Source organism: Balearica regulorum, chromosome 19 (genome assembly GCF_011004875.1).
Source record: "Balearica regulorum gibbericeps isolate bBalReg1 chromosome 19, bBalReg1.pri, whole genome shotgun sequence".
NCBI classification, from domain to species: domain Eukaryota; kingdom Metazoa; phylum Chordata; class Aves; order Gruiformes; family Gruidae; genus Balearica; species Balearica regulorum.
In genome coordinates, this window is record NC_046202.1 from 11,966,349 (window position 1) to 11,993,136 (window position 26,788).

The 26,788-nt window shown below is 43.7% G+C and overlaps 1 protein-coding gene across 3 annotated transcripts in view; it reads right to left on the reverse strand.

Moving 5' to 3' along the window:
• The window catches only part of TYW1B (tRNA-yW synthesizing protein 1 homolog B), a 110,282-nt gene that overhangs the window by 77,674 nt on the left and 5,820 nt on the right, over nt 1-26,788 (reverse strand). For 2 of the 3 annotated variants that reach the window (XM_075771687.1, XM_075771685.1), the window contains 2 exons: nt 26,142-26,270; nt 12,920-13,046 (listed from right to left, as the gene is read on the reverse strand). In XM_075771687.1, coding sequence (XP_075627802.1) covers nt 12,920-13,046; nt 26,142-26,270 — 256 coding nt within the window. Of the gene's footprint in view, nt 1-11,182; nt 11,262-12,919; nt 13,047-26,141; nt 26,271-26,788 lie in introns of those variants that run through there. The other variant, XM_075771686.1, reaches the window with a different exon arrangement.

The following is a 26,788-nucleotide window of genomic DNA, read 5'->3' on the forward strand; positions in this document are numbered from 1 at the left end:
TAAAAGGAAATATCAAATTTTAGGTATCAAGTCTCCTTCCTGCCAACCAGTATGAACTGAACAGGGAAGAGCCACCTGTTCAGAAGAACTGGCCTTCGCCTCCTGCAACAAGAGGTGGCACAATTACCCTGCCCTGCTCGTTTGTCACTGTGTGTCCCCCACACCTCCAAGGACACCGAGCCAGGCGGGAACTACAGCAACAGTAGATGCCACAACAACTTCACCAGCAGAAAAATGAAACAGTGTGAAGACACACATGGCCAATAAGGAATCAGACAGCATCTAGAGCACGCTGCTCCAGCTACCCTGCCACTTACATCCAGCAGAGACCTGCCCACTGCCTCTTTCTTCTTGACCTGATGTTCGCTCCTGCCTCCTCATGCTGGGTCTAACCTTGCCGGGGCATTAGGACAGAGGCAATTTTAGCCTGATGGGCTCCCTGAAGTGACTCTTCAGGAGACTGTACAAACACTTGGGGCACCACAGGGAGGTGGCTGGTGGGAGCAAGCAGCGGGGACCCCGTTAGATGGCAAAGGGGCCAACTGCCAGATTAAGCGAGGCTTTGGTGACTTCAGCATCAGGCTGCTCCCATGCCCTGAGCTCCTTCTCCCCTCCAGCTCAGTGGGAATGGACAATATTTAAACCTTTTCCTTCCTAAATGAATAACTCCAAAAATCCCACATGCATGTTCTATAGGTATGTTAGTGAGAAAAGGAGGACGAGGGAAAATGTGGGTCCCCTCCAGAATGAAACGGGTGACCTGGTTACCCAGGATATGGAGAAGGCTGAGGTGCTCAACAACTTCTTTGCCTCAGTCTTCACTGGCAAATCCTTGAGCCACAATGCCCAGGTCGCAGAAGGCAGGGACTGGGAGAATGCAGAACCACCCACTGTAGCAGAAGATCAGGTTTGAGAATATCTAAGGAACCTGAAGGTGCACAAGTCCATGGGACCTGATGAGATGCATCCGCGGGTCTTGAGGGAACTGGCGGATGAAGTGGCCAGGCCACTCGCCATCATATTTGAGAAGTCCTGGCAGCCTGGCGAAGTTCCCACCAACTGGAAGAGGGGGAACATAACCCCCATTTTTAAGAAGGGAAAAAAGGAAGACCCAGGAACTACAGGCCGGTCAGTCTCACCTCCGTGCCTGGCAAGATTATGGAGCAGACCCTCCTGGAGACTATGCTCAGGCACATGGAAGATAAGGAGGTGACTGGTGACAGCCAACACGGCTTCGCTAGGGGCAAATCGTGCCTGACAAACTTGGTGGCCTTCTATGATGGGGTTACAGCATCGGTGGATAAGGGAAGGGCAACTGACATCATCTACCTGGACTTGTGCAACGCATTTGACACTCTTCCGCACGACATCCTTGTCTCTAAATTGGAGAGACATGGATTTGATGGATGGACCAGGTGGTGGATAAGGAATGGGCTGGAGGGTCGCACTCAAAGAGTTGTGATCAACGGCTCAATGTCCAAGTGGAGAACGGTGACAAGTGGTGTTCCTCAGGGGTCGGTACTGGGACCAGCACTGTTCAACATCTTTGTCAGCGACATGGACAGTGGGATCGAGTGCACCCTCAGCAAGTTTGCCAATGACACCAAGCTGTGCAGTATGGTCAACACGCTGGAGGGAAGAGATGCCATCCAGAGGGACCTGGACAGGCTGGAGAGGTGGGCCTGTGCGAACCGCATGAAGTTCAACAAGGCCAAGCACAAGGTCCTGCACGTGGGTCGGCGCAATCCCAAGCACGACTATAGGCTGGGCAAGGAATGGATTGAAAGCAGCCCTGAGGAGAAGGACTTGGGGGTATTGATTGATGAGAAGATCAACATGAGCCGGCAGTGTGCGCTTGCAGCCCAGAAAGCCAACCATGTCCTGGGCTGCATCAAAAGTAGTATGACCAGCAGGTCGAAGGAGGTGATCCTGCCCCTCTACTCCACTCTGGTGAGACCCCACCTGCATCCAGCTCTGGGGGCCCCAGGACAGGAGCGACATGGAGCTGTTGGAGAGAGTCCAGAGGAGGGCCACAAAGCTGATCAGAGGGATGGAGCACCTCTCCTGTGAGGACAGGCTGAGAGAGTTGGGGTTGTTCAGCCTGGAGAAAAGGCGGCTCTGGGGAGATCTAATTGCGGCCTTCCAGTACCTGAAGGGGCCTACAGGAAAGATGGTGAGGGACTGTTGATCAGGGAGTGTAGTGACAGGACAAGGGGTAATGGGTTTAAGCTGAAGGAGGGTCGATTTAGATTAGATGTTAGAAAGGAATTCTCTACTGTTGGAGTGGCGAGGCCCTGGCAGAGGTTGCCCAGAGAGGTTGTGGATGCCCCATCCCTGGAAGTGTTTAAGACCAGGTTGGATGAGGCTTTGGGCAACGTGGTCTAGTGGAGGGTGTCCCTGTCCGCAGCAGGGGGGTTGGAACTAGATGATCTTTAAGGTCCCTTCCAACCCAAACCATTCTATAATTCTATGTTCAAGGTTAAGCCAAAAAAAAAAAAAAAAAAAAAGAGCCTTTGTATTTTACACAGCAGATCATCCAATCCTTTCCTGGAGAAAGGCATCAGTGTAATCCTGATCAGCATTTCTGACACAGAATTGAGAGTCTCCAAAACCACAAGCAATATTGGGGACACCTTTATCTAGGACTGGATGGGACCCCGAAGACCTTGTGGCAACTTCTGACTGACACTTGTCAGAGGCAGAGCCAAGTAGACCCAACTGCATTTGGCTGCATCACTTCATCTCCTCCCACCCTGGGTCTGTGCTGCCTCTTTCTTCTGCTTTTCTTTGCAAACAGGTTTGTCCAGCAAGATCTAATCTCAACCAAGACCTCCCTGCACTGCTAGAATTCGTGTCCTTACAGGATTTCTTGACAAGCATGAGAAGGATGATGCATTCATCCTCCCTCCAACATGGCTCTCCAAGCCAGACTCTTTACTGATGTCAACCAGTACAGCCCTAGCCCTGTTTTTTCCATTTTTCAGAATTCAGCGACAGCATTCATGTAATATTATTCTCTTACAGATCACTTGTCAGAAGAAGTAATATGGCTGCTTTAAAATGGGTTTTAGATTACAATTAAATTGGAAATAGGATATGCTTGCCTAGATCTGCTACTGAGTTGTCTGAGGGAAGAGAGGAAGCAGCTAAACCGAGCAAGGTGCCAAGCTCTGGAGCCCAAAGCCGCAGTATTTTCTCTTAAGTTACTTAAATCAACTTCCACCATGTGGAGCGCCCACAGCTTCCTATAAAGGCCAAGAAAATTGTACACGTTCAACATCAAAACAGAGTCTTACAAACTTCAGCCAGCTTTGGTGATGAGAAGGGGTTTACTCATCTTATTTGCTGCTGCCAGGAGTTACAGCTATGGTTACAAAAAGAAATAGCATATACTTGCAGAGCTTCTTAAAGGCACTGTACGAAGGTGTTAAACTCGGGTGTTCACCGTGTAAGTAACTCTGGTAGAAGCATGGTTACCCAGGAGAGAACACTGGCCATGCCATACTTTTTCAGACTTGGAAGTTAAATAAAATATCAGTGATTGAGACCAAACACCCTTTACATAACTACTCTGGGTGAGCAGAGTCCTTCCACCTCTGTAAAGCCTGTTTCTTCACGTATTTGTCTTACTACTGGCAGCAAACCAGTTTGGGCTAAAAGAAAGTACAAAGGGTTAAGCAAGAACCAAGCAGCATTGAGTTTCAAACCAAACATAGGAGAAAAAGTGCTCAAGAACCCTCCATCCTGTTTCCACATTGCAACTTCTGCTGGACAACCCTTTTGAGAGCTCAGGCCAGCTCACCCCTGCCATCAGCTCTGCCACAACTTCACCATGGCTCTGCCAAGGCCCAGGGTGGTTGGATCGAATCCTACTGATGGCCCACAACCACCTCTGTACACCAGGACTCGCTGTGAACACATTCACCTCTGCACATAAGAGATAGTACTTGCAAACAATAACTCTAGGTATTAGACACACCACTGTCCAAATAACAGTGTGTTGTCTTGATAAGACTCTGCTCACAGTCCCTATGTATCTTCACATACTAAGCCTAAACAAAACCAATCCATTTGTTACTTCTACAGCCTAATATTCAAAAGGATTCCTTAAACTATAAGCAGGTTCATAATAATCAGCTCAACTCCTGACTAAAGGTACAAGAACATTTAATCTGAAGTCTGAAGTCTGTGTATTAGTTGATCCTGCTCTAGATGATAAATTTTGAATGACCTAGAGGCCTGCCAAACTTGACTGAAACTATCATTTTTTACTATAATAAGACATGAATTAAGCTTTTAAACAAGCTTTTGGGTGAAATGAGTGTTATCAGGCAATAACACTAGGCTGATAAACATTTGGTGATTGTTCACCCTGACAATCCAATTGTATTTTAATAGTCCACAGACAGACTTTTAACTAGAGATGGCCAGCATCGCAGATGGCGACTGCTCCACTGTCAGCATTTACACTCTATCATGTAAATAATAGTTTTAAAAATCCATTCTCTGAAATACAAAGAATTCATTCAGGGACTCTACTGAAATCTCTGCCACTGAGACAGGACACTGCTATCTACATACTCATATCTTGTTGTAGGAGCTCAAGGTATTCTGGCTGTGGTTTACCAGTGCCATAACAACTCTTTCTAAGCTCCTGAATGTGGATGAATTATGTGCTTATGTGAACAATTCTGCTTTCAAAATTAAAACAACATGAGGTATAGCTAAGATAACCCAAATTTCCAGAAGTACGACTGTCCATATCAAAAGCAGTATCATCATATCTGCACAGTCTAAAACAATGCATCTGTAAGACAGCCATACCATATGGCTTTCAAAGATTGCTGACTATCCCAACATGACAAAATGTCCAGAAGAAAACCCAAAAGACACCTTCCAGTATAGATCTCTACACCACCAAAAGGTTGCTTTCAACAGAAGACTCTGAAAGCACAAAGCAAAAGATTTAATTACAGAAGAATGAAGTAGCTCAGTAGTTGAAAAATCCGCACAAGGTACAAGAAAAAAACTTCGCCATCCTTCTACAAGAGTGCAGTCACCATAAGCGTGGTAAAAGCCAATCTGATGTCACATTGTGCTTCACAAACTCAAATGACTTTCAGAAGGTTTTTCTTCTGAGAAGAGTCATATACAGCTGACAAATCAGTGTGGTTCTATCAAGCAATCTCCTTAAATCAAAATCCCTCTGGTTTGAGGCAATGATTACCTGTTAGAACTGAAATTAGTACAGAAAGGGGAACTTCACACTAGAACGTTTATGGGGTAAAGTGTTTCCAACTTCCTGCTATCACTTCGCAAGAGTGCGGTTGAAAAGGGCCAGAGCCAAAGGTCAGTGACACGAGTGTCATCCATCACCACCACCAAGGACTATTTCAAAGTTGTAACACAACTGCTGCACTTGAACCACCACCCAAAAGACAATGTTCTGACTAGAGCTAGAAAATTAATTAAAAAAAACCAACAAAAGCCATTGGTGAGAGGAACTTCTTCAAATTATATCAGCATTTTATACCAAATTAGAAAGAAGTGGAATCTGGGTAGTGGAATTTTTCAGATTACTCAAGCACAATGGAAAAAACCTCATTTCATTCCTAGCATAGCTCAATCTTCAAGAAACCCTTGCCAAGCCCAGCAAGATCTACTCTTTAGGTTTTCTTTTTTTCTTTTTTTTTTTTAAAAAAAAGAAGAAAGTGCTCTTAAAAAGTACCAAATGTTTGTGATTTGTGGAAGGACTTGCTTCTATGAACTCAAAGCAGGAGTGACACGAGAAGGGATTACAGGACTGTACCTCATATGCAAAAATACTGTCGTTCCAAAACGGATGGAAAGTTTGGTCTTTCATCGGAGCTGCTAAAATGCTGCTTCAGATCCTTCTCATACACAAAGCAAACAACATCTTGAACATTTTTAACACATAGTAAAAGCCTACTAAGGTTAGTGAAAGAAATACAGCTGCTTCAGCAGGCAATCCAAACCTAACCTAGTATCCAGAAAATGAGACTGGCAGAGTTCAAGGGTGGGAATGCCAGTAGCTATAATAAATTCCAGCCTCAACACAGCTGATTATAAAAGAGCTAAAAAATTCTTAAGATCTGGCTTTTCACTTAAACCCAGATGTCCATTTTAATCCAAGAGTACCTTTTCCTTTGCAGCACAGAACAGCCTGGGTAGTAGGAATATAAAACCTTCAATATTCAAATCCATAATTTCTTGTCATGTTGTGTCTTTGACAAAAAAACAGCCACAGAGACCACTGGTATTTTCACCTACATCAACCAGTACTGAAGAAGAAAAACCAGAAGAAAAGCCTTCTGTATCTGGCACCTTTGACAAAGGGCAAGGTGGTAAACCAGACCATTTGCCCAGCTGTTGCAAAATGTTTGCCATGAACGTGTCCATGTTGGTGACCTCCACTAGTAGCAACCACAGCAAAGCGTGTCTTATAGAAGTGAGGCCACGGGCATCAACAAGGTAGCCCATCCCCCAAATCAACTGCAAATTCTCAAGACCTCCTCTCACCCAAGGCGAGATGGAGTAAAGATGTCCATTCATCAGCCCAAGAGTTTCACTAACTTCCATGTTGGCTTTGCCATCCCAAGAGGAGAACAGCTGTTCCCCTACTCCCAAAGAGGGATTCTGGAGGCTTTGCAAGCAAACATCCATCATCACCCACCAGAGCAATCCTAAAAAAATGAAACTAACCAACCATCTCCAGAAGTCACCTTCCAACTGGTCTCAGACACTGCATCCAAGATAAAGACCTGCAAGATAAAAGCCCTTCAAACACTCTGAATAGCCAAAGGATCCCTACGCCTCTGTCTGGGAGGTTGGGAAGACACAAGCTCCACTGAGGAGGACAGCACATGCAATTCACATTCAGGCTGTAAAGCAAGCAGAAAAAAAAGAAAACACGATGGGACTCGAACAGGCTGTCTGACAGAAGCAGTTTCCCACAAAGACATGCCCTGCACCGCCTCAGTTTCCCTGCTAGGGCCAGAGCAACAGCCCCATTGCCAGGACCCTGGGCTTTCCCCGCACATCCACTCACCCACAGAGGGCAATTGGGTCCCTCCAGTGCCTTCTGCAGCCCTGCCTCCTATCTCCAGCTCCCCCCACATCCTCTATCTATTTTGGCTGGTCTGATGGCTGAGTAGGAGACAGCAAGTGCATGCCTAGCCTGGAAACTCACCCTTGGCAACTGGCAGTAACCAGCTGGCCAAAGAGGATGGGTCATAACTCACAGGTCACATCATTCAGTGAGGAGAAAGATCCTCAAGCTCTTCTTTATTCATAGGAAAATTCTCAAGAAATCTGCAGGAACTTAACATAAAGGAACCATACATCAGTGTCAGCTTTGGCTGAAAAGTTTCTAGTGGAAGAAGGCAGCCAAGCCAGCCTGCATAACTCTCTTCCTCAAGTACCCAGAACAAATACATAAAGAGTAAGAGACAGAACTACAAGTTGCTACAGACAAGATTTTTTTTTTGTTTGTTTGTTCATGTTTTATGGAGTCTCTCTTTTTCAGTCATTCTGGGCACATTTCTTTCTCCTCATTTCCATTTGTATAAACTGTCCCCTTGCTTGGGGAGAGTTTCATGTCATAAAGAAAGGACAGCAAATTTTATCCTTGCCTGAATATCTTGTATTTTGTTCCAGCTTAATAGACGTAATTTCAGAGACCAATACTCTCCAAAACCCTTCTAAAACCTAAAAAAAAAAAAAAAGGATGCATTTATGCTTATTTTTCTCTGTTATACATGGAGTAACTCTACCAGCTCCAGTAACTATACAAGGGAAGAATCAGGCCCATGAAACCAAGCTTTCACCATCTACTCTGCTCTGCTGCTACATCTGCACCAGCAAATTAGTATTGCAGTCAGCTCACCACCAGCTCTTGGCAGCTTCCACACCGGAGGACTTTGGCATCTTCTGCTTCCTGGATTGTTCTCCTTTAACTGTGTATTCACTGTTTATTTACACAGACATTTTCTAAGGAACTGCAAGAAAGTTTAGTAGGCTTAACTCTGCCTGCTTTCAGTCATTGTATTTATTCTGCTTACTAAGAATAATTTTCTATTGTGCAAACTAATTTTTAATCTTCCTGTGGCCAATATTTGAATTCTGTGGTACATTTCAGGGACTGCACCAGCATTACTAATCCCTGACCCAGCTGTGAGCTGCTAGTGCCACCTGGAGTTTAATAGCTATGCATAAAGCACACTGAATCCCAAAGATGCGTGCAAAAGTATACATACAGCAGCACCAATCTCTGTGCTACGTCTTTGCCCAGTAGATCTCATTTCCTAAGTCTGGACACTCGAAAAGCTCAGTGCAGTGAGCTGAGATGGTCAGAAGAGCTCAGAGCTCCAGGCACTGGAAACCTCCGTCCAGGAATGGGCAGCAGAAGCCACTAGGTACTTTAAAAAACCTGATCTCAAACAAGGTTGGTAAGCACTTGAAAAGCCCAGTCTTCAATATTTTTTCTGAAGTCAGCCTCTTGATTGCCCATATACACTGAAAAACAGAGCAAAGTCTACCTTTATATCAACTGCATGAAAACAAGCAGTTACTGAAGCAGCCCATGCTATTTCAGATACGAGCTGTCTCCTAATACCACTTGCCTTTGGATAAAAGTAAATAGAGGTATCCTGGACACCCCAGTGCTAAATTGGAGGCTCACTTAACCAGGGAAGACTGAACAGTTCAACTCGACTACAGCAAAACTGTACCTGTGCTAGCAGAGACAGAGCAGAATAATTTATACAGTCAGTGGGGTCAGTCTTTAGGTATCATTAACCCATTCCCATTGCATTCCCTACCACAAAAAGCAGAGTTTTATTTAGTAGTGCTACAGTAGAAGAGCACAAAGCAAAGAGCATGTTGGAAATATGTGGTATGAGCAGCTTAAGAAATCCAGGTCCTTGGAATCTCCTAAACAAACAGTCAGCTCTTCAGGGTTTTGAGTTTTGTTTTTCTACAGTTTATTCCTGCACATTTAAGAGAAGCCCAAAGACGACCTGAAGCACTGCTAAATACAACTGTAACTTGATAGGGATGACGAAACTGGCTGTCACTGTGCGACATCACGTTTGACCTCCAAGTATTTCCAGAAGTCAACTGCAGTAACACCATGACTCCCCCAACTGCCAGCCTTTGTATTGGTATTGGTGTTCAGTCCAACCATCGCCATGAATAAAACATTTGGCAAGTCGTAGAGTGGTTAAGACTAATGATGGTTAACAACCCAAACACAGCACAGGTCTTTGCGCTATTGCTGTACCGATTTTGTAGCAGCAGGAAAACGTAAAAGATAGTCAGTACTTTATATTCCTAAAATAAGCACAGCTGATACAGGGGACACTGAAGGAACCCCCATGGATTCACACTGGGGTTTTTTTACAGTCAACTTTCCTATTAAAACAGCAACTCAAGACTCTCTCTAAAGCTGAAGAAGGATTTAAATGGACTTCCTGAAAAATCAGGAGCTCTGGAAAGGCAAGCTTCACCATGGACAAGATCCTCCCAGTACCCGGGCCAAGCAAAAAACCTTCCAGCCCGGCAGGGATCGTTTCAAGAATCTACAAGCACCGACAGAAAGCAAATGAGAACATGTCAAGCTGTATCTACTAGTCACCACAGGAAACATGAATATGAAAAGTTTGTTTCTATTTTCAGTTTATTTCACAATATCTACCTAAACAGATGAAATTACTAAAGCATTAACACAGCAAAGTGGTACCACTGCAAGTGTCACACAGAGCCCAAGTACTTCAACTGTCAGCCGCTCTCTCCCTGCTATATTTGTAACTTGGAGGCACTAAATAGTTTGTGCTGTGTTTGTACTTTATGCAAGACTGAACACTGATGGAAAGGGAATCAGCGTTTTCTCACAACACAAAGTTGACTATGACTTGAAAAAGCAACTATTCCAGAGCATCTTTTATAAAGGTATTTGCAACCAGGTAACTACAAGGACTAACATCTATACAACCCAATAGGTGAGGCTATATTTAGCTGAAATTCAACACCAGTGCTAAAATAAAACCATTGTTTAAGCAATATTCTGTTTACCTATATGAAAGTAAATTTGTCTGAAGGTCAATCAAAATAAAGAGTGAGTGTTGCAATAGTCTGAAGAAATGCTGTTCAAAGGCAAACTTCTGTTATGCAACTACAATTTAAAAGAACAGCTTTCTCCTGTATCACTAGTACTGGTTTTTCCTTCTCTTGGGCTAATTATGCCCTCAGGGATAATCTTGAAAAGACACTGAATCTACACCCAAAGCAACCAGTTGTTGCTAAATAAATTAGATTATCTTTTGACTACGTTGCATTTGTTATTTTGGGGGAATGGTACTGAGGGAAGGAGGGAGTAATTTTATTCTTATAGCCACATAAGCCTGTCTTGGTGTGTTATTTGCAGAAAAAAATAACATTATATGCCACGTGAAAAGAGAAAGGCAGCTTCTCTTCTTCACTGTTGAGTGTCCATCACAGAATTAGGTGAGCAGCAGAGGAAAGGAGGGGAGGGTTAGGCCAGGGAGAGGCAGTTGTAACTGTAAGGATACAAACACAACAGTTTTAGGTCTCTGAAAGTGTAAGTAGATCCTACTGGTTGATCCAATGCTGGCACTATCCTAAGTGTCAGAGGAAGGCAGAAATACATACCTACTTATCTGGACAATGAATTCCTGTTCCTGGACATGACAAGGAAATCTGAGTTCTCTGGGGAGCTTGTCTTTGTGTCAAAAAAAATTATGGTAGAAAGGAGACCTTCCCTCCAGCACAGTTTTCATTTTTCAAATGACCACTTTTTATAGACCATTAGAAAAGCACAGCTTCCTCCACTCCCCAAACCCAAACCAATACAGACTGGGTCTGAAAGTGAGCCAGTGTGAAACACTCCCGTGACTACCATGGCACAACACAGAGCCAGCACAGAGCCCTGCACCACAAAAAAAGCCAGGGCAGCATGTCAAAAACCACCCACTACTCTCCTCTCAGAAGTCAGTGCCACAGGCAGTCTCCACAGCCCATCCAGGGTTCCTGTGTCCCGAAACAAAACCTGAGATGTCTGGGGGACTTGGTGCACCCTTCCATGGAGGCAGCAGCCCCTCTGACCTCTCAGAAGAGGGAACTTGCAGCAGATATGCATGCTTACCTCCCTGCTGCCTGTTTCTAGACAGCCCACTTCTGCCAGCCAAATCCACCTGTCTCAAACTTCCTTGCGGGCAGATAGAACAACTAGACTTTGGGATCAAACACAGATGTAGTAACTGCATGTGGTGCTGCTGCACCACTGTGGACATGAAGAGGAGGTAAAGTCATTGCTAAGCCTTTGCTTTATTCATAGAATCATAGAATCTTAAGGTTGGAAAAGACCTCTAAGATCATCAAGTCCAACCGTCAACCCAAGACCACCATGTCTACTAAACCATGTCCCAAAGTGCCATGCCTACATGTTTTTTGAACACCTCCAGGGATGGTGACTCCACCACCTCTCTGGGCAGCCTGTTCCAATGGCTGACCACTCTTTTGGTGAAGAAATTTTTCCTAATATCCAATCTAAACCTCCCCTGATGTAACTTGAGACCATTTCCTCTTGTCCTTTCACTAGTTACTTGGGAGAAGAGATCAACACCCACCTCACTACAACCTCCTCAGAGGTAGTTGTAGAGCGATAACGTCTCCCCTCAGCCTCCTTCTCTCCAGACTAAACAACCCCAGTTCCCTCAGCCGCTCCTCACAAGACTTGTGCTCCAGTCCCTTTACCAGCTTCGTTGCCCTTCTCTGGACATGCTGCAGCAGCTCGGTGTCCTCCTTGTACTGAGGGCCCAAAACCAAACATAGTATTTGAGGTGCAGCCTCACCAGAGCCATTCAGACTACAAATGTAAAGAATGGCTCTTTATTTTACAGCTGTGCTAAGGTTAATGAAAAAACCCAGTGACCAAACATGTCAGATACTTGATGGGCAGAACACAAACGCCAGTGACCTACAAAAGCTCAGGCCAAAGAACGGCTGAGATCCTGGCAAGCTGAGATGTTGGGATCCCACAAGATGGGGGTAGAACTTCAGAGCCCAGCTCTGTAGCCAGATGCCTCCACCACAATAACCAGAAGTGCATTCTCAGAAGCATCAGGAGAGATACTACCGATTTAGCAAGAAACCTGAGCATTCCATTTTCTTTATTACATATCCTAAAGAGACACCAGAAATTAGACTAAATTCCCTTCAGTCTCTAACTAAGCAGCACAGGGAAGCTCACGTCACCCTTCTCCCAGCTCTGCCGCTCAGAACTGAGGCTTCTGAACTGTAGGGCTGTCAGTCTGCCTCTTCTCATGCTTGTCCTTTGTTTTTGAAAAAGGCATTAAGTTCATTAAAACTGTTCTCCACAGCTCATAGGAAAGCTACCGACATGATCATCTAGTGGATTGTTAGTTTGAACTACTTCCTTTTCTGGAAATAAGTTTCAGCAAGAAAATCAGAGTTTGAAATAAAAGCAGGGGACTAAGATGCAAAACAGAGATGCAAAGCTGATCTTTAAATATTCTTTGAGAAACCTTCACCCTGGGAGCTGGTGGCATGTGGGTCTATCATCTTCTCTCTCACACTGCCTTACTGAATACCTTAAACCTGAGAACTCTGTTACACTCTCCACACATTATAGTGTGCATCACGCCAAGATGCATTGCCCAGCTTTAGATTCTTCCCCTGCAACAGCCAGGTACAAACAGCCCCTGCCTCATCTGTCTTGCCTCTGGTTAGGGCCTACCACGACTGAGAGTCCAGAACAGTACCTTTAAGGTGAAGAATGCCATCTTTCACTTACTCTGTTAAAAGTCTACCCCCAAGACTTCAAAGCCTGCTCCACCAGCTGGTCTTTGCAGAATCTCACCTTGTTTTGTGAGCGCTTCTCTCAGAGCCAGGGTAATCATCTCTCTCTTTTCACCCTCCTCCTTCCTCCCAGTGTTCTCTCGAGCCAAGCTCGTTCCAACATCTCCTGCCTCGAGCTCACGTTCTCTCTGTTTAAAGAAAGTAAATTATAACATTTAGATTCAAGCATCACGTTTTAAACACTGTGGCACAGTTCAGCCGTGGATCTACTAAACTTAAAACTGATGCAAGTGCCCACACATGAATTCTTGCATTTGTGTAATCCTGCATTTTAGCCCTATTCCCAGCAGCTTATGACACTTCCAGAATTTAGGAAAGTACATTGAAAAAGGAAAAAAAAATCCCATGACATACTGCATTTGTTCTACTAACACAGCAATAAAATTCTTTAGGACATTTTAAGAAACAAGGTGTTTGAACCTCATCTGAGTGGAAGGACTCCAGCATTTAAGCCCAACTGCCCAATAACCTTATCTCTTTGCAGAACACAAACCGGAGGGAACAAACCATTTTGTGCCTGACACACAATTGCCTGGAGTAACAAGCAGTTATTGTCCCAATTATTTGGGACAGGTCAGGGATCACACATCACCACAAGGAGTCAGACAGTCCAGGAGTTTACAGAGTAGAAGTCACCTGAAAAGGCAGCCGAGCACACCATCAAAATTCAACTATCACCAGAGACCCTGCAAGAAAAGACTGTTCCTCCTCTGCCCCACAGTTGGCTCCAGGCACATGAGCTGCAACATCCCACCTAAGTTTAGCTTCCTGCAAATGCTGCTTTATAAGACATGGTTAAGCCCTTGGAGCTTACTTAAAACCAAAGGCAGGAATATCACATATTAGCATAAAGTTACAAGCGGGAGAACATAAGCACATAAGAAACTGTGAATCCCCCACTGTGTAAGTGTCACTTCTGAGACTTTATGGATATTTATTGTTTCATGTCTCCATAAAGAAGCATGAAAGTGCAAATAATTACTCTGGTATTTCATGCAACTTGTAATCTGTCAGTTCTTTATGGTTTTTTTGAAATATTAGAGGAGTTATGGATGAACAACAAACAAAAACCAACAGAGGACATTTTGTTTTCACAAAACTGAGGCTATTTCACATCCAAGACTCTTTTGTGCCAAAGACATCAAGTTCATACAAATGCTTCCAGTTTGAGTCTACCCACCAACTGTTAGTATCACTAAGGAAACCAGTGCTTTTGGCTTGCCAACCCATGTTCTTCAAAAACAGGGAAAGTAATCTAGCTGTTTCTAGGCACAAACAGATTTCTTTTGTACCTGAGCAAAATTTCAGAAAATTAAGGTGCCTCAGGAGCAAAAAAACCCAAACAAATCCACACAGACTCAGAGGTTCAAAGACAAAACAGAGTTCCTAATAAGCACTTAAGGGAAGAGGAAAGAAAAACATTTAGGGACGTTATTACCTTTCCTACTCATTTTGAATAAAACTTAGCTCACTGCTTCTGTGAGGTTGTGCAGTGAGGTATTTTCTAATGACCAGTAACACAATGTGGTCCTTACCAAAGAAAAGAGCTGTTTCCATCTTCTACTTCCTTTCACTCAGTTTGCTGAGTTCTTAGGCAGAATTTCATTGGTTTCTATAATGCATCAAAACATCCCTGAAAGGCTAACTCTATTAAGTACTTGTCACTTGTTGGCTTTAAAAGCTCATTTCTTGAGACTCTATCTTCATTTATCAGCAAGATGCTTCAACAGTAAAATATTAATATTACTGGAAAAGCCTCATGCATAAGGAAGGAGAGAGATAAAATCCTCATCTTTTAACTATTAAGCCTTAAATAAAGAGCTTCTCCTCCCACAAGTATCATTTAACCCAGAACTAGGACCAGCCATCTACTTAAAAAGGGAAGGCACTATCTTAGCAGAGATTTGTTAACTACTCAAGGCAAAATGCCATGCAGGATTTACCTCACCTATCTGCTCTATCATCTCATGTCAGGTTAATTCTCTCAGAAGAACTAAATATGCATTATGGGGCACATCATAATATGAAGAATGCAGAAACTGACTTCAGTACAAGCGAGCCATCCCATCCAAGACAGCCTTCAGATACAGAAAACGTCCTTCTGAATGTAAAAGGTTTGCATTTCTACCTGCCTACTGCGCCTGTTACTGCAATATCTGAGGAAAATCCCCAAACATAAGAACAACAAATAAAATTGCCTTACTGGCAGGGCAGAAACATTTATTTCAATAATCATTTTTCCCTTCACAGAGATGATATTTTTCCCCTCTCTCATCCTGATGTGAAAGCCTATAAACAAAATAATCATTTGTTTTTCTCTGAACTGCAATACCTGCCTTGTTCGGTTTGGGAAGCAATTGGCTTCAGATATTTCTCATGGGAAATGGAATTCACAGCACCGGGAGTTTTACTTATTTGCTTAATAAACCTTTCATATATATTATTTAGAGTTTGAGTGGAGAGAACAAAGTTAACTTTACACAGAGCAAACTTCTCAAGTTCTGGTGATTTAGCAGAAAGCCCTATAGTAAATCTAAGGCAAATTACTGTCTTTCCATAACAAAGCAAGCAAGTAGTGACAAGAGGCAGCTTTTCATGCCTTCGAAATACTTCACTGCTGAAAAACTGAAGAGTCATCCTCTGGTCTGTGTTCACAAACAAGAGCACCCACAGAAGAGAAAACCTTGGGAATACACTTCGCTTTCTCAGCAGCAGGAGTCTCAGCGCAGCTCTTGCTGCAGCCTGCTGGAGCGGGGATTTTTGCTGCTCCCACTGAAGCAGACCTGAATAAAAGCAATTGAACTTCACGTGTAAGGACTTCGGATCACCTCCTCTACAGGTGAGAGCAAGAAAAAAAGAAAATCTTTTCCCTTTTATTGCTATACAAGCAGCACAACAGGCAGAGGTGGCACATACTTCATGGGCAGGCACAGGAAGCCCATTTTTGATGGCTCAAGAGGAGAGGGGATCCAAGAGACACATGCAAGAACCTCAGCATTCCCTGCCAAGGCAGAGGTGCTGCTGCCCCTCCGACAAATCACAGTTCAAGTGTTTGAAAGGATTTCCTATGAATATGCCTACCCACCACATCCAAATACAGCCAACAGGACATGCTTCTGCCAATTCTCTGCTTTGAAGTGCTCTCGGCAGGACATCAAGGTGCCCCATCACTCCCTGTTGTCTGGTTTATTACATCAAATGCTCTTCAAACTAAGACTGTGGGGGTGAGAAAATTAGAAAAAAAGACACTCATGCAAAAGAAGTGTTCCCTGAACTACCTTAAATTATCATTTTTAGCCTCATGGCTCTACTTATTGATGTGCCACAGCTGAAAAAACATGCTCCCCAGAGAAATTTTTACTCCTGGAAGGAAAATGACACCCAGAATATCCCAATTTTGACTGAACTTCTTTCCTACTTAACCTCCCAGTGGTCAAACAAGAGTCAGCTCCTGGCCCTGTCATGATTTACAGCCTCATCCATCAAAAGGCTCCAGGATCTTTTAACAAATGAAAAGCATAAACATTAAGAAAACAGTAACACATTGGGGGCTGGAGCCAAGACTAACAGAACCAGTGCTAAGGGAAAATATTGGCAAAGCTTTCAGGAAAAGACTGCCTGGCAGCAAGAAATATTAGTAAAACTTTCCCAGGGGAGTGATTAAACGAAGTATTAGAGTTCATGAATTCCATGAATGAAGAGTTAAAGTTCACACCAAGCAGAGCTCTGGAAGTGATACTCCAGCTAGAAAAGCTGACAACTCTTCCCCTATTTCAGGCTCATCTGTCAGCAACACCATAGGCAGGAACCACGTGAGGGTTTTTGGAAAGTTGATTAGACACCAGGCTGCCCACAGGAACAGCGCTTTTTTCCTTAGAAAGCAACCTTCCTGCAAAGCTAAAACACATGGAAAAAGAATGGGACAGGCAGTAGGCTTGCACAAAGATACTCTTGAACACAAGAGAAGAGTAGTAGAAGATCACTAGTGTACTGTGGGGACCTTCCTGCTCCAGGGAGAAAGCTCTGGCTGTCACAACCCGACCATAACAAACGGAGACACAACTGCAATTTGCTCAGTCCGTGGATGAAACACCCTGCCAATCTTACAGTGACACGGGATACTAACTGCTGTCAGTCACCAATAAAGCTGGCTTAGAGCATTTGCAAGTGAGCACAATGATGAATACTGGAAGCTTGGATTGAGTAATCAGTGAACCAGCAAACACCCCGACAGCAAGAAAATCTTATTAAAAATAGCTACTAGAGTCTACATAATCACAGGCTACATATCCACTCCATACATCGCTGCTCAGTTAAGCACAAAAGCCTGAACTGAAGCAAAAAGCAGACAAGGGTTGAAAGCATGAGAGCTGAGAGATGGGGAACTTGGCAATCCATTACCTTGCCATGACTGAAATAGGAGCTGCCTTGATCAAAAGCAAAAATCGTGGCATGGGTTTGCAAGAAGTGTCCCTGAAATGGGCAAGTCCAGGAGAAGTTCTGACTGATACCAACAACAAACAACCCCAAAACCTACCAAACAAAAGAAACCCCAAACAAAACACTCAGAAGCAAGATTGTTTTCCCCTGGAATCAAAACCTTTGAATTTTCAACAAGCTGAAAGGAAGTCTCCATCCAGATCTACGTCACTATGCTGTAGAAAAACAGAAGGTCCCTCACGTTGTTGTGAGGCAGCAAGTACCAGCTGCCACCCAAGGAAAGGACACTATTCAAGTGGATCTGCAGCTCAGCCCCCGCAGAGGGAATCCTGCGTTTTCTTTTGTTTGAAAAGCCAACGGTGAGATTTTTTGGACATATACAACAGCATTTTAAAGCCCAAACTCACACAGACAAGAAGTGACAGAAGACTTATGCTGCTATCCAAGTGAATCAGTCTGAAAGGGCGCTGTGCAGCTTCTGTGAAATGCAGAAGGATAAATGATCCCACCAGCATCCGTTTTCTTGTAGGTTCCACATCAGCCAGAATCCTCAAGGACAAAAAAATTCCCAGATCACAACTCTAGAAATATATCTGCATGGCTACAGTGGGGTTTAAGATTGCTCCACTGGGCTATAACATCACTGCTCTGCTGTAGGGAAGGTTTTACAAGGTGTCGTTAAACCACAACTCCATTTCACATACTGCTGCATGATTCTGTCGACATTTGTTTGATTTGGGAAACTTCCTTGGACACACCATAAAGACGACTGATTTTCAAAGGAAACAAAAGAATCAAAACTACAAATGTGTCTGTCACCACCCAAAAGTGCCTAGCTTATATTTGAAAGTTGTGCCATATATTCACATTTTTATTCCTTTTTTTCTGTGCTACAGAAATCGCAACTAAAATCCAGGTATCATGATTTAAGAAGTGTTCCAAAATGCCCAGCCTAAAACCAGTAAGATTTTCCACTTCAGTCTATTCCGCTTTCTCACACACAGAGCACGCAGCACACATCCTTTCACAACATCTTGCCATATTTTGCACATTTTTAAAAGGGCTCTGTAAAAGACTTCTCCACGCCATTATTTCTTTCTTTTCCTTGCAGTTTAGAACTAAAAGGACATTTCATCTCAAGAACAATCTTTCAAGTGGTCAAAACGCCATGCACACATTAAAAAAAAAAAAAAAAAAAGGAGATGAATTTTGATTCTGCAATCATTTACTATGTTTTGAAGAAGTCTCCAGTCAATCTGAGCTAATACCGGCTGGAGGTGTATTTCTGAGCAGCAATAGCTGTTGTGGAAGAACCAGCCCTTGTGAGCAACAAAGCTGGCCAGACTGCAGATTGCTATTTTGTGTTAGAAACCCTGAACACCTTCCACAGAAAGGAAGGCATCCAGTGCGCGCTAGTGCACTGACACACGTCAGCATCAGCAAGCAGTTCTCATACCTGCCTTAGAGATGCAGCTTTCACTGGTCTTCAGAATTCTTATAGGAAAGTATCTAACCATAAAAATGTTAATACGGGTCATGAAACACTAGGCAAAGTGTTGAACTCTCTTGCCCGACGTTTTTTGTAGGGCCATGAGAGTCCCAAGCAGAACTCCCCACTTGGGTTGGTCTTCCCAGGAAGACCATTTTGCCAAAGTCTACATGCAAGCTCACAGTCAGCAGAAGGGATAGGAAATTCCCTATATACATTTTTTCCACCTTTTTTTTCCCTGAGTGGGAGCTGCATTCAAGTCTTCCAAGCACCCAAATTAATGGTTTTGGTCTGTAGCCCATTCAATGATATGCATCAACCAGCTTTTCAGAACTGTTAGATGAGAGGCTACGAGATTATCGTAAGAATACGTTATTAAAGTCAAAAGGAAATTGCCTGGTTTCTAACATAATCAATCTTCATCGACTGTAAGATAATGTAACCTAGGAAAACAGACCAAGACAGATATCCAATGGCTAAAGCTCCACTTTCTTCTTTGGCCTGTAATTTTGGCATCAGAAATGACTTGGTGCTTCACCTTCCCATGGGGCACACAACAGAGCTCCGTGCCCACAACCACACAAGCTGCTTTTCCAGCAAAGCCTTGTGCTTCACACTTGGGTCTCTCCTGAACGCTTCTTTACCAGTGGCACTGAGGCTCTGGCCATGCCAGGGCAAAAGGAACATGATTTCCTCACGCAAAAGCTTAACTGCACTATTACAAGAAAAATCCACAGCATGGTTTGGCACACGTGTAATGCAAAAACAGTTCAATGCCATATTAAAGCATCCAGCCCCTTCTGTAGAGCTGAGATAATGCTACTTCCATTCTCTTCTGCCACACTCTTCTACTGAGAAAGCGTTTAGGAGAGGCTCCATCTCACCTGCATGTCCACACCACCTGGCAATGTGCAATCCCCATCTCATGCCAAGCCTCTGCAACCAACAGCAAAAGAGGTATGTCAGGATATCTGCTCTGACATCAACAGGGTAGATACATTGCCTGCTTTGGCAGCCCAAATATTAGCAAAGGAAGCAAAATTGTGGCTCACGTTGTTACAGGAAAGAAAAAGTAGCTTCCACTGTCCATAACTGGTGGTGCCCTTCACACAAAGGGGCAGGACACCAAGCAAGACAAAGATGTATATTTCTGCAGTCAAGAGGCACTTACAAACTATACTAACCACTGGGCAGCCACAGCGAGTAAGAAGGTTTGGTTGGAGACTGTGCGTGGAGAGGCTTACTGCCAGCTGCCCTGCTGAACACCCTGTCTGCAGGGTTTGTCTGGCAGAACATGGACGCATTTACTGTACCTCATAGCACCTCATCCAAACACCACATTTATTTGGCAGCAGATGCTGCACTCCCACAGGACATCCCTGTGCTACTCTTTCCTTAGATATAGCAACAACATCAACAGGCCACTTCCTCCATACTTCTCCTGGTAATTACCATCAGCAGATAATTACTCTGTGTGTTGATTTGTGGACTTCCATTCAACTGTGTTATTTGGCTGGCAAGAACCTTAAAAAAATGCACAGGAAAAATAAACACCTGAGAAATGCAACACAAAGTTTGTAAGAAATGGTAGGCAGATGGGCTGGACTGCTGCAGGCTAAACCCTGATCATCTCCAACAAGATATGTGGAGAAGAGGTTGAAAAAAGTAAAAATAAAAATAAAAAAGAGAAGCCAAATACACAGGAGGACTTCAGAATTCCAGAATTTTTTATATCCATCAGCTCTGCTTCACTACCCATTTACTAATTAACTTACAACAGACTAAAGAACAGCAGAGGATACAGGATGTACCACCCAGGGCAAAAACAAGAGCTTTAATTCATAGATGTCAAAGCCCTTTACAAAGGCTCATCAAGGAAGCCAGTATCATACTGCACGTCAAAGATGGAATGTCCAGCCAAAGGTTACCTTTAAAGCATTTTTTTCTTCCCAACCCCCCAATTTTTCATTGGGGACTCCCAAGTCTTACCTAGAAAAGGCAAACCTCAAGATCTCTTGTAATGTTGTTTATGAATTGCAATTCTTTTCAATAGCCAAGGTTTAGAGAAGAAAGATTTGAACACAGGAAAGGGGAAGGGTGAAGTGTCCCTGTGACAAATCCAGATTTTAATGCTAGAAATACTCCCCAAGCAGTTAAATGATATTTCTTAAAGCTTACTTTAAGAATGTAGGATCGCACTGAATATGAGCCAGAGTTGCAGAGGTCAAAATCTAGCCCAGAGACCAAGCTGTTGCAGATAAGAGTACATTTTCCCTACAGGAATCTTTCACCTATTAGAAGTTAGAGAAAGTTTCTGGAGAGCTCTAAATGTGCATGTTATTTTTAGCTGTTTCTACATCTGACAGTTAAGCATCCCAGCCTTATTCGATTTAGCTAAAATATGGCTAACAATTCTTGTATGCTCTAAATGTTTCTGCAGTAATTCTTAGTCTGTAAACCTCATACCTTCAATTTGTAAATTTTAAAACTCACTGTTCCCATTTCAAACAAAACTCCAGCCAACTTCATTACAAGTTTCTTCACCCAGCGTCAGCAAGGTTTGGTCTTCCCTAGCAGCCACACACCCACCAAAGGCTCTACGGAAACATTGTGAACAGTGTGATTTACCATCCCAGTGGTGGCAGAACAGCTAACATAGGGTGACTTTATAGGGAAGAGTGCCAAAGAGGGTCAGGAAATCTCCCCTGTGGCAAAGGGATGTAGAAGTAAACAGAAACTTCTTGAACATGCTCTCTAGGACATCCTTTGTGTCCTTTAGCTCAGTCTTGGTCTTGCTCTCTCATACATACCCTTCCTCTGTATTTACATTGCAAATGTGACTATCAGCATCATTAAAGTTTTTGTTTTAGAAAACAAGAACATTAATCTCAAAATTGTGTCAACAAAATATGCCCATTTGATTACTTCCCAACCCATCAAAAAAAAATTAGGATATTATTATTATTACTCATGCCTGCAGTTTATAAATATGAAGGTTAATAAAGCCATTTCATTCCCTGGGAACCAGTCTAGATTGATCTGTCTTTCTAGTTTATCACAATCTCCCAGCTGTGGGAGATAATCTACATTAAGAAATGGTGTCCCTAAGATTAATAGCAGTCTTGCAGGCCACAAACATACCCATTAGATTTCACATTTTATCTGATAAATACATTTCAGTGGAGTAACTTTGGAGGACAGGGAAAGTGTAGCCACGATTGTACAACTTAAAAGTCCACTTAGTTATTAAATGCTCTAAGAACCATCACTGCCTTCTGCTGCTGCATAAGAGCAATTTGGAGAACAGGCCCAGGCTCTCAGCCTAAAAACAAGCTGGAAGGGTAATAAATGCAGAGAAAAACCAGTTTTGAAGCCACCTAACCGCACATTACCCAGCCTCGGATCATCAGGCACCTGAGAGAAGCCACCTCAGTGCTGATGGCGATGGACTGACTTCCCCAGCCCTCCTTTGGGCCATGGTTGTATTATGCTCTGTTGGACTTCCATGCCTAGCCATGCCCTTCATGAAAGTGTAGGCATCCTCTGTACTGATGTAAAGATTTCAGACCAGTTCAGGACCCTAATAAGCATCATCTGCAACTATGTCACCAGCAGCAAGTTCCAAAAACTGAATTACTCAGAAAAAAAGGGCTGGATTTTAGCAGCTATAAAGTAGTCATGACCACATAGCATGAGATTTGGTAAACAAAGTGTGGAATTTACCTTTGTATCAGTCATCTTTTTATGTATTTTAATGATTTCCTGTTGCCATCCAACCTTGTGTCTATTTTTGTACTCAGACGCAGCGTGCAGAAGGCACCATCACCTTGATCTGTATACCTTTACCCTCAGCAGCTCTTTAAAAATCCATCTCTTTTACAAGTGAGAGTATGTAATAGCTACAACTCTACCAGGAACAGAGGTTCTGGCATTCATCTTGAACTCCTGAATCCATCTGCCTGATCCAAACGACTGCACGAATCCACTACCTATCTCAAGCCTTTGGACAATATTTCATAAAATGCAATGAAACTGCAGTATGTGGGGAAAAAAGCAGTAACACAAAACTCCACCTTGATTTCCATCAAGTCAAGCAACAGGAGATGGATGCAGAGTTAAGGTCACTGCAGAGATTTGACCAAACATTCATTAGATAAACTTGCCTCCACAGCCTCACTCTGCCCTCTCATAAGAGGCAGGACAACAAGGAATTATGACTGTCTGTGGCTGCACATCTGTCTTATCTGCTAGTGAGTGTCACAAGAGGCAACATGTCTGCAAGAGAGATCAAAGCTGGACCCTTAAACATTTTAAAGTTAACTGCACTGCACAAGGCAGAACCTGCTATTCTGTCTCCCATAGGCAGATGAGTTAATACACAACAATGAAATCCACCAAACTCCTAGGCAACTTTCAAATTCAAGTAACTCTGGGTATGAAGAAGAGTCTGCGATACAACCCTGAAATACACAGGTTTTCTTTAAGCTTGCTAACTTGTATACGGGTCCCTCAGTTACAAAAACCCAAAGCAGTTGTGATAGGGATTGCTGCAAGAGAACAGATTAGATCAGTGTACAACAAAAGCATCAGACTGATTTTACACAGTTCAGCATTCTGCGAGAGAAAAAAAAAGAAAATGGCTAAAGGGGCAACGCAACTCATCTGAAGAAAACTTCTCATTGCACAAACTCACAGCCACTAAAGTGAGGATGGGACTTAAACAGAGATGCACTGCAACTGTACCTTCCTGCCTGGGAGCGGGAGAGCCTGATCATGATAAATTACTTTCATAAATGCAGATCATCCTGCTCTTTCATATCAAGTCTTCAGCATTTATTTTCGTTACAGTAAATAACTGCACCTACGGGATCATTTTACAATTCAAGTGTTTGCATAAACCTGTTGCAAGTCAATGCGTACATTCCCCAGGAGATTCAGCACAAAGACAAAGTTATTTTTTCTCTTGGCTAATGATACAGATAGCCATCAGTTCAGGCTCCCTCATGAAATATTTACACAGCTTCATCCTGCCATCATGCTGGAAATGACACCCCCGATCAGGAGAGCTGAGGGTTTACAGCCAAGTCACTGCTGAGGGCTCCGTCTGCATTACCTGTTCTGGTTACAGAAGCATGAAACCAGAAAAGGAGACTGCAGCTAGGCAGATCAACCATGCAGAACAGGAATAAAGGGGCTAGTAATGGCAACTATATCATTTAAAGTTTCAAAATTCATCAAAAAACCTGGGACGTGACTGCGGCAGCACAGTTCAGTGGCATCAGCCACAAAGGCTGATCCACAGTTTTAGGGGCTCCTGTCTCATCAGCTGACCACAGCTGATATCCAAGAGGGGCAGGACACTTCCACACACAGAGCACAAAGCATACTTCCAGTCCTCACCAGTCCCACACAGACACTTGCACTCTCAGGGTTTAACCATTTGCAGAGGCAAGAGGGCAGTATTCAACTGCCAGGGCAGAACAAGTGTTTGCATCTCCTCCGAATGAAAGGCAGCAGATGAGTGCCCGTGCTCAGATGGAAGCCGTCCCTCAGATCAGCATAGTAACTTGTACACACAACACACAGGCCTCTCACTGCTCAAAGAGAGCAACAAGAAAGGTAAAGAGAAAGTAGCTAATTGTTTGAATCATGCACCAAAGTGATACACAGCAATAAATTTTCACTGGCAATGTATAAAACCATACCACACTGACTTCAGCCGTGCTCACTACCAGAACAATGAGCATGAGGATCTAAGAGCAGAAAGTATTTTATTGCTGTGCTCACTTTTAATTCATAAACTGGACTATGATACATAGTTTTCCTGATTTATACTACACTTTGATCATGGTGTTGCCATATTTTGTCAGTCAGTGAAAACTCAATGCCTGATTTGTCATAAAACCGCTGGACGAAAACACCTCCTTTCCCTGGTCTAAACCATCTGGCAGGGCGTACTGCTACAGAAAACCCAGTTCCCTTCTTGCCAGTGACCTCTAGTGGGGAGCACATGCAAGAGAAGAAAGAGGACCACTTACAGCAGGTACACAGCGAGAAAGATTGATCCTTTCGCCCTCCAAAGGGGAGGCCAAACAGTCTGTCCATCCATCCTTCTCTTGCCAACTGCTGTGCAGAAATCCGTACAAGCTCAGGGGCAGCAGCTCTCACACAAGCCTGCTCTCCTAACAGTTTGTTCCAAGCAGCAGGAAGTGTTTTACCTCCTTCCCCCTCCCTAAGGTGAGGAACAGACGCCCACGTTCCCCTTGTAACCTCCTCCCCTCCCAAGCACGCAGCCTGGCTTGCTGTGGCCCAGCAGTGTCACATTGGCCCAAACTGCTGAGGAGATTGTTAAGATTCGGGAAAGAGCCATGAGAAGTCCACGCCAGAGGCACACAAGATAAGGAAGATGTAATTACAGACAGAGCTAGGTTTATTGAGGGGTATGGAGAGCAGCTCCAGGGTTCACAAGGAAAGATACCACCACGGGAAGATCACTGAGGGGGAACAGAGTCAGCAGGTGGCACCACAGTACATCACAGGTCCAGCCTGCGGCCAACCCTTCCCCTCCAACCGCCAACTGCGCGGCCAATCATTGAGGGGAGCATGCTAAGGCTTAGCCTAGCAGCTATTTATATCCTCACTCCTTTCTGTGTGCTAACCAAATCAATGAGTTCAGTATATCCTGTTTGCAGGCTGAACACAGAAAAAAACCAAACCATGAACAGAACTGCACAGGAACAGAGGCAGTAACAGCCTGAAATGACACAGGAATTAGGGCTGTGCCAGATAGGCTCAGCACAGGTCAGATCAAGCTCACTGGCTTGCACTGCAAGCACAGCACCTCACCTTAGGGCAGTGGCAAGCAAGGCACAGAAGCTCCCTGCAGCAGCGCGTTACCACTCCACCTGCAGCTTTGCTCCCCATCGCAGCACACACCTGCGTTTCAGCTGGCGTACCCACAGGCAGATATAGCAACACGACTTGTGTTTAGACACCAGACTGAGAATCCCCGTGGCAGAGATGTACAGTCAGATCTGAACATAAGCTACGGAAGTGATTTTTCTTCAGACTTAAAGAGCAGGTTACCACTGCAGCATTTGCTCAGGGAACAAGTCACAGTTAGCCCGTAACTATATCCAACACTCCTCCAAGTATGTTCTTTTTTGGGACAGGTTCTCCAATAGCTCATATTTTACTCTAACTAGACCCTACAGATTCAAATTCAGCAGGTAATATTTTAATTAATTCAACTGATCAGTGACAGACACCTGACAGTTCTATACTCGCTCAGTACCTTTGCTTTCTTCATGTGGCTCATGATATTGCCGAGATCTTCAACATCAATGACAGAACTTGTGCCTCCAGTTTCCTCAGCATCAGCCGCCGCCTCCTCCTCGCTACTGGTTTCAAACAACTCCTCTGCCTGCATAAGAGAGATTAAAGAAAAAAAATTAGGAACATATCTGAGTGTTAAACATAAGACCTTCATCTATGCTAACCAGCAAAATCACCTCTCACAGTCAATAAAGACAACTGAAAAAGAATAGTCGAGCAATCACCTGTATAATGTATATGGGGCTTTTATCAGCATTTAAGAGTTCACTAGCACACAGACCACCTGAAACTTAGTCCAGATAGCCAGCCTCCAGACCCTTAGTGCTCCGTTTTCCTCATGCCCCTATCTGATCACACATGAAGTGACGAGGAAGGGTCCAACTCTCACTGCATACTATGACAATCTGGAAGCCTAAACCCCTTTAACTCATCCAAGTGCCTGTGCCTGAATGAACAGGGAGTGAGAGATCTGCTTTCCAAGTCAAACTGTTCAGAGCAGAAAAGCTGTCTTCCTTTCTGCACACAGTCAAGGTACACAAAACAGCATTCGCAGAACAGCAAAATTTATTCCTCTTGTTCCTGCAGCGGCCAACACATTCAAACCCA